General features: G+C 39.6%; 1 protein-coding gene across 1 annotated transcript; it reads left to right on the forward strand.

The window, feature by feature from the left end:
• Positions 1-2,745: 2,745 nt before the first annotated feature.
• LOC114048601 (major urinary protein-like) lies at positions 2,746-6,944 on the forward strand. Its single transcript, XM_027869636.1, has 6 exons — positions 2,746-2,865; positions 3,392-3,536; positions 3,943-4,016; positions 5,380-5,490; positions 6,475-6,576; positions 6,931-6,944. The coding sequence occupies exons 1-6, from the start codon at positions 2,778-2,780 to the stop codon at positions 6,942-6,944; spliced, it is 534 nt and encodes a 177-aa protein (XP_027725437.1). The 5' UTR covers positions 2,746-2,777.
• The last annotated feature ends 2,169 nt before the right edge of the window (positions 6,945-9,113 follow it).

The raw sequence follows: 9,113 nt of genomic DNA on the forward strand, positions 1-9,113 counted from the left end.
AAAGACCAGAGCTCAACAAAAAATTTGATCTTCAAGTACAAGATATAAGAGAGACATAAAAAGGTAAATGGGACAGAAAGATACAGTATGTTGTTAATAAGGGCAAAATGTTTACATCCCTAAAAGGGAAGATGACACTTGCAACTCTTGAGAACTGTATTGTTATTATACCATGTTGAAGAAGTATACATAAAGGGGGTGGATATAAGTTGACTTCGATGTAATGATAAAAAAAAATTTAATCAAATAGTGAAGAAATGACTCAAGCTGGGACCAGTGTGCCCTGAGTGCATTTTATTAGGATTGGAAGAAAGCAGGACTCAGGGAGAGGGAGGGAAAGAGGTAGCTTTCATAACCAGACTCTATGCCTGATTCTGAGTGTTTTGCTAAAGGGGGCAGAAATGACAACAAAAATAACTTATGCTTCTCTATCTTGTTGAGATTCACAAATCACTTTCTTCCTTTGAGATGGCTAAAATAAATATTATTATATCTATTTTGCAGATGATGAGACGAAACATGATTTTTCCAGGGCTTTCCTTAATTCCCTTATTTAATATTGGAAGGCAATTAGTCCATTTGTCCTCTACCTCGGGCCAGCAAACAACATAAGGAGCAGCAATCGTGTGTTTATCTCAGGCAATGGTCTAAACTGTGAGGCATTTCTTTTTTAATAAGTTTCTGATTGATGCCTTCCCTGTTGATGTTAGTGTGGAACTGCTTACCAATACTCCTGTAGATTCATGATTTTAGCCAAAGATAACACAATTCTAGAATACAAGCTTGCTTGTGAAATCTTACAGACAAAGATCGTGGAAAATAATGAGCATTTTAATGTCATAAAACAATGAGAAGCAATGGAGGAGAAAACAAGATTAAAGAAAGGTTGGCAAGAGACCCATCTAAGTAAAGTCATCTCAAGGGCATTAAAGAATAAAACTAGAAAGAGGACAACAAACTGAAGAAAAGTGGACTCTTTTCCCCATCAAAGATGGTGGTGCCACCACATTTGAACTCTAACATCATGGTCCCTGATGTGCTGCTGGAGCCAACAACAAGCACTTATTAAACACTTACTGTGTGCCAGGCAGAGTGCTAAGCTCTGGGAATACAAATACAAGCAAATAGAAAGATAGACTCTGACCTTAAGGAGCTTACTTTCTAATGGGGGAAAACAATCCCTCAAAGGAAGGTGAAGAGGGGAGGGAGGAGGGAAAGAGAAGACATGATGGAAAGAGAAATCCAGAGATTCCAGAGTGGAATAGAGAAAGGAATGAAGGAATCAACATGGCTAGCTTGAACACTTGACTTAAAATGGAGATACTGTGTGGAGTCGGAGGAAGTGGTCACAGAGGCAGTGATATTCCAAGGTGAGAGGACTGTTGGGGCAACTAGGTGACACCAGAGTGAATAAAGTGCTTGCACTTGAATTCAGGAAAACATGAGTTCAAATGTGACTTAGACACTTCTTAGCTGTGTGACCTTGAGGAAGCTACTTAACCTTTGTCTCCCTCAGTTTACTTATCTTTAAAATGGGGATAATAATACCTACTTTCCAGGGTTGTGAGGATCAAATAAGACAACATGTGCAAAGTTGTTTGCAAATTATAAAGCACTATATAAATTATTCATGTTGTTTTTTGTTTGTTTGTTCATTTGTTTATTATTATCTTCCAAAGTGAGGAGGCTATTGGGTCATGGTAGAGAAAGAACTCCAGAGAATCGAGTGAAGCTGGAGTGGAACATGAAGTGAACATGCTAAAGGAACCTATATGATAGGTTCCTTATCCTTTAAATAGTCTATTTGCTTCCCAAAAAGCTATGTCTGAATTTCTTAAGTTCTTGGTTATGTCCTAAGCCCATATGTTCAAGCTTTAATAGTTTGCTGCCCTCCTTCACTCCAGGAGTAACTTCCAAAAGCTGATTCTGTAGGAAAGAGGAGACCACAAACTGGAAGCCAGAAGCTTGGGCCTGGTCTCATTGACATTGGCTTTCCCCCACTCAACATGCCACCTCTCACTGTGGGGAGTTCATTTATCAGTGGAGCCAGCCATACCTCAGTTCTATCTCGCTGACCTTATATTTCCTATCACCCATCATAATTTCTGAGAAGGGCAAGGGACAAGGCAGAGGGGGGATCAAGACCACGACTGAAATCTAGCCCTATTGTCCTCCCACCAGGCCTGTACTCAGTCCCTCTGATAAGGTCCAGGAAGCTGAATCCATTCCCCGGCTCCTAGAAGATAACCTCCAGAATATCAGGGGATCCAACATTTCTATAGGAATTTATAAAACTAATCCCCCAAAAGGATACAAATAACCCATATGAAAGGGGTCTCAAGGAGTGATTATGAGGACACTGGATCTCTGCCTGAGCCACATGGCAAATAGATATGGCAACTTGACTTTCAAGACCATGAATGGGAGGGAGCTACCTCATCTAGGAAGCAGGCCTATCATAACATGGTACATCATTCTTGAAAATTAGCATTTGATAAAGCTAATATTATTAGTACCAAAGAGGACATAACCTCTAGTGTCCTTGGAACACTTGGCAAATAGATAATCGTTGGCTGTACATTCCATTAATAAAGGATCTTTATGAGTAATTGAAAAGGGACTTGAAGTTTCTCATTGTCAAAAACACCACCACCTCCACTCCCTAACCCTGCCTGGCCCAGAAGACAGTATAAAGGCACATAAGCTAAGTGCATGGGTCACTTATCAAAACCACCATCAGCATCCTGACTGCAGAGGAAGTCCAAGAGACCAGCACCATGAAGATAAATCTTCTGCTGAGCCTAGGGCTAGTTCTAGTCTCTGCCACACATGTCCACCATGCTGCATCTGATAAAAATTTAATAGATGATCTGCAAAAGGTATCAGGGGGAATGGAGGGCCTGGGTGGATTCTTTCTCCATTTACAGTTAAAAAAGTAAAGCCTTTAGTCACTGATCAGGACCAGGATGGGATTTGGAAAAGAATTGAAAAGATTCTTCAGGTGAGAATACAGGAGAAAAGGAAGCCTCCTATAACTGACCTAGCAGTCATAATGTCACCTCCTCCATGAAGGTTTCCTTAGTTGCCCCACTGACAGTAATCTCTTCATCCCTTGAGCTCTTTATGCTTTTTTAGCACTTTATGTTTTTTATGTACTTATATTTTTATTTGTATTATAGTCATTTGTGTTACCTATTCTATTTCCTGTACTAGAGTGAGAGAACCTTGAAGGAAAAAACAATGCCATATCCATTTTGTAACACCTCCCAATTAGACATAGTCTTGCACATAGTCAGGGCTTAATAAATGGTTATTCAATGAATTGTAAATGAATTCTGTACTCTAGGCTTCTGCTGATTGGGAGCAAGGATAAAAAGAGTTTCTTCTAGACTTTTTCATCAACTTTCAGGAAAGTGGTCTTCCATTTACTTGGCTTCAAGTGTACAGAAGCGGATAGAGGATGGAGGTGACAAGAAGTTTTCCATAAAAATTATCGCAGTGCGTGAGCATGATGTCCTATTTGACTTATACCTCCTGTAAGTAATGGGGAAAAGATTTCAGGTGCCAGAGTCACAGATATGCTACCTGCCACACATATACACACATAAAAAAAAAGCCAGACACTTGGAATAAGAGCCTTTGACCCATGCATTGAGGTATGTGTTTGGGCTAGGGCACAAAGGCCCAAAAGTTCTAAAGGAATTGAAATGGGGGGTGGTGGGTGTGGGGGAAGGTGGTACAGAAAGGAGGATGTCAGAATGTAAAAAAACCCAAGTGGGGAAGATAAGAATTATACAAATCTCTTACCCCCTTAGTGATCAGGCCCACAAAAGTCAGTGGGACTAGAAAGAATCCACATGCCACCATTTAGAGTGACTGAAGTCCAAATTTTTTGTTCCAAAGAGTTTTGTTGTTGTTGTTTGATTGTTCTTTCTATTCCAGGAAAGATGGGAAATGTATCCAGCATTTATTGGTTGCTAATAAAACAGAAAAAAATAATGTGCTAAAATTGGATTGTAAGTATAAAACAAACATTCTCATGGAGGTTCATCTCCCTCCAATGACAGAAAAGTATAGGAATCCAATAAGTCTAATTAAGTCTAATCCAATTCAACCAAATCAAAAGGAAAAGTCCATGAGCTCCAAAATTTATGACTTGAGACAGTTGACAGGCTTGTTTAGAGGATCAGAATAAGACTGAAAAATTAGTCTCTCTCAAAAGAACAATTCATTTCAGGAGTTTTTGAAAAGATGAGACTAATTTTTTAGTTTTGTATCCCCAGGGCCTAGTACAGAATATTGCACATAGTAGGCTGTAATAAATGTTTTGAATTGAATTGAATTGAATTGAAGGAAGATTGATTGTTTTATTTGGGAGGGGTGGGGATGGTCTGTATTCCAAGAATATGGTATTGTTTGAGGGAGTGGATTAGTCTGGAATTGCTAAAGAGGTCTTATGTAATGTCATAGAAAGTCAGGAGACTCAGATTCTAACCCTAACTCTGTTTTTAGCATTGTTATATAGTGGGAAAAGATCTAGAATTGAATTTATATGTTGCCTCTGACACTTACTAGCTATGTGACAGTGGGTGAGTGCTTGAATATCTAGTGAAGGAGTGTGGTACAGTGAAAAAGAACACTGTCTCTAGACTCAAAAGACTAGAGTTCCGGGGGCAGCTAGATAGTGCAGTGGGTAGAATACCAGCCCTGGAGTGAGGAGGACCTGAGTTCAAATGTGGCCTCAGACACTTGCTAGCTGTGTGACCCTGGGCAAGTCACTTAACCTGCATTGCCACCAAAATTAAAAAAGACTTGAGTTCAGATCCTCCTCCTTCAGCTTATTACCCCTATGCTCTTGGGCAAGTCACTTAGCCTTCTATTATAAAATGAAGGAGTTGGATAAGATAGCCTAGGAGATCCCTTCCAGCTCTGAAACTATGATCCTCAGATCTCTGATCCTTAATTTCCCCATCCATGAAATGAGGCTAAGACTTCTTGCAGTGCCTATCTTATAGGACTATTGAGTGACTTTGAAAACCATGATGCATGATATAACCTTGAGTTGTTATTATTTTCAATCTTAGGGAAATCACTTAACTTCTGGGTCTCAGTTTTCCCATCTACAAGATGGGGAAGGATAATACTCTCCTTACCTATCTCCCAGAGCCTTGCAAAAATCAGTAGGAATAACATAGAGCTTGGGGACATTTTGAAGAGTGTTAAGCTTTATAAAAGTGTAATTGACAAGTTGGAGAATGCATATGCTTAAAGTAGGTCTAGTGTAATCACTGAACTCAGGAAGCACCCTATCACATGCCAGTTCTCCTCATTTCTTGATTCTTTGAGAACTCTGATCTTCCTCTTCTGGTGATTTCACAGATGAAGGAGAAAATACTATCTATGTGGAGAAAGCTGATGCACAGAAATATGTTATATTTTCTATGCATAACATTCAAAATGGGGTAGAGACTGTGGTGTTGGAGCTTTATGGCAAGTGTCCACCGATATATTCCCAACCCCCACACTATAGCATTCCCTTGTGATCAAAAGAAAAAAGCCATAACGTAATAGGAAGAGCCTTGAATTAGACATCAGGACACCTGAATACTACTCCCAATTCTAGCCCCTGCTTAGCTTCACATCCCCTGTCTGGATCTGTTTTCCCTTCCATAAAGTAGGGATAAAAACCCCTGATTTGCGACCTTTAGGGGCTATTATGATTGAGTAAGCTAACAGACACTTTTGTAAACTACAAAGCACTGTGCAAATATAGCCAATTATTACTATTTTGGATTCTGGGAAGGAAAGTTTTTGGCAGGATAGGGTATGCAATAATAATAATAATAACATATACATGTATATTCTTTTTCATAAACTCATTTGCAAATACAAGTGCTTTTCTACCTTTTTTAATCTCTTTTCTTTCCCTATGCTTGGCTGTCCTCTTTCTCTATCTTTGTTTAATCCTTTCTTTTTGTTTTCTATCTTCTTCACCCTTTCCTTCCCCTACCAACTCTCCCTCTCTTTCAATACAAATTAATCTCCTTGTATCTCATGCCCAACTCACTAGAATTTTGATGCTGAGAGAGTTTCAGCTTTACTTTTCCAAAAAATGACCCAGGGCAGAGAGCAATGGGAAAGGAGTGATTCTATTTAGACCTTTATAAGTCATTTACCCACAGTCATACTTATTGGAGATTGTAGTCTCTTTAAGAATTGTTTAAAAAGATTATCTTATCTCCTTTCTCCTCTGACTTTTACCCTACTGAACCACTGTAAGTAACACACCTAATTCTAGGGCATAAGGCAGCTCTAGGCTCCTCAAAGATGCCTCATGATTCACTCAGATCTAAGATTAGAACTCTAACTTTTTCCTCCACTCCTGATATGTGAAGCCAACCCCTTCTGATTTATCAAAAAGGATCAGTGAGAGAAACTCCACAATCACATTCTCGTTTTTCACCCTAATCATAGGACAGACCAAAGTCATGAAAGAAAGCGTCAAAAAATTCTTTAAGAACCTTTGCCAAAAAAATAGAATCAATAAGGATGATATCATTGACGTGGCCAAACATAGTAAGGTTTGTTCACCTTTCTGTTCTCTCTTCTTCCTTGATCAGAAACAGGAATTCCATGGGATGGAAACGAAAGATTGGACTAAATCACTTCCAAGGTCCCCTCTAGCTCTAAATCTGTGATCTTATTATCCCATGACACCCAGCTCAGGTGCTATTGTCCTCACTCAGAAAGCATTGACTGTATCTTCTCTGGGTTGGTGACATAGAAAAGGTGGTGCTTAATGGTCACTCATGTCTGCTGTTTTACTCCACAGATGAATGCAATACAGATAGAGAATAGAAGAGTTATCACCAGCCTACAGGTTTGTGATTTCTGGCTTTGAGTCTGTAAGCTGGGATTTTGTGTCCTGAGGTTCAGCTTTGTGACTGGGGGGATAACTATGAATCATGGATGGGATACCCCATTAGGCCATCCAGTGCACATCTAGGGGTGGAGCCTATCTCTCCAAGAGGACTTAGTGGTTCTTTTGAAAGTATTGAGTGTGTCCTGAACACTGTCCCTCACTCTTCATCCCCCTACCTCTATCCCCCAGCGTCTTCCCGTTCTTTCCCCCTACCTTCACCTCCAGCAGTCATTCAGTGCCTTACACCAAGCACCCACTGTGTGTCCCACAGTGTATTAAAATAGCAAGAAAGGAACAGGATCCTTCTCCAAAAAGAGTTTATAATCTGATAGGGGAGATGGGACACACACATGAAAAAGGTAGGAGAGGTACAACCAAACATATACACAGATGAATATAATGAGACTAAGCATTAGGGGAACAGATTTATAAGGAAACATTTAGAGTCCAACAGAGTTAATCAAGGAAGGTTCCCTGGAGAAATGAGTTTTGAGGAAAAAAAGCCATATGGTTGAAAAATGTAGTGCGCAAGCAAATTAGTAAGGCAGAAATAGTCTAAAGTTGCATTTATTCTCTTTCTTTAGGGGCTTACTGTTTCCCTGGTCACCTCTCTGGGACACCTTTTCACACACACACATACATTGTAACTGCTAAGCACACTTGATCAAATGGAAAACTTATTAGGAGAAGGGGGAGTAGATGGTACAGAGAGAGGAATAAAGCATTTTTTTTTAAAAAAAGGAGGAACTTCCCCTTTAGATGCTTTTCCAAAGTGGAAAGGTAATAGCAGTGGCTTAAGCCTCTGGAAACTACCCAGTTACTGGTCTCTAGAGAAAAATCAGTTGCCTAGCTTTGGAGATGCTGCCTGGCCCTGCCTATGGCCCCCCACACAATTCCTCTAGGTTTTTCCTCTGTGAGGATGACTGATGCACTTTCTTCTGGGCTGCACCAGTATAATCCTACATAAGAATGCCTCACCTAAGCTCCTGGTTTTTTGGTTTTTGGTTTTCCCCCCATCCTTACCTTTTAGTAGTGGCTAGAGCACTGAATTTGAAGTCAGAAAGACCTGAATTCAGATCTCACCTCTGATACTTATAAGTTGTATGACCGTGAACAAATTAATTAACTTCTCTGAGCTTGTTTCCCCATCTGAAATATAGATATAATCATATGTTATATTAACTTTCCAGGATTGTTTGGAGGATCAAATGAAATTGTGCAAGTAAAACACTTGGAAAATTTTAAATCACTACATAAATTTCACTTATTATTATGTCTGAAACACCTGATGACTGATTCCTTATCATTGTCTCACAGGAAAACCCAAGTTGCCCTTCCCTGACCTGCTGAAATCTGCCCTGGCTTCAGAAAAATCATCTATTAGTTCACAGATAATCAAATAGTCCATTTGACTTCTAGTCTCTCACTCTTCCTCCTCAGAGTCATCCATCCTTCTGTCTCTACCTTGATCCCTGGATGAAACCTTTTCCTATATATGCTAAATAAATGATTCAACTTGTTTTTTATGTGTTGTTGGAGCTGAAAGGAACTAGAAGTGGGGGGCCATAGAGGAGGGGATGTCAAGAATTAGGATGTGGTGGCATTTTTCTCCTAATGTGATCATAACCCTCCATATTTCTATGCTTTAAATATCTTGAGTTTTACAAAGCACTTCCCTTGTAAGACAAGTAATGAAAGTAACATCAGCCATTTTACAGATAAGGAAACTGAGGCAAAAAGAGGTATAGTTTTTTAAAGACATCTTTGACTTGTATTTAAGTGATATGACTTCTAGTCCCAATTCTGGTACAGACAATTAAAAACAACAACAACAGCAGCAACAGCAGCAAAAAGGCCTAACCCTTCATCCATGTTGGGAAGGCAGAACAATAGCAAAGTAAGGAAAATGCAGCCAAATGAGATATAGTGCAGATTCTATAGGATCTAAGACTACTATGATAACTGTGAAGGCCTGGAACCCACCTTGTCCAATGCGATAAAACTTTTCCTAGGAATCAAGGAAATAGATGGGACGGAAGGAAGGAAATGAGCATTTATTAAACACCTACTATGTGCTGGCTGCTATGCTGAGTCCTTTGCAAATATTATCTCATTTGAGCCTCACAACAAACCTGGAAGGTAGGTGCTATTATCATCCCCATTTAATAGTTAAGGAAACTGAGTCAGACAG

Source organism: Vombatus ursinus, unplaced genomic scaffold (genome assembly GCF_900497805.2).
Source record: "Vombatus ursinus unplaced genomic scaffold, bare-nosed wombat genome assembly UNPS02014793.1, whole genome shotgun sequence".
Lineage (NCBI taxonomy): Eukaryota > Metazoa > Chordata > Mammalia > Diprotodontia > Vombatidae > Vombatus > Vombatus ursinus.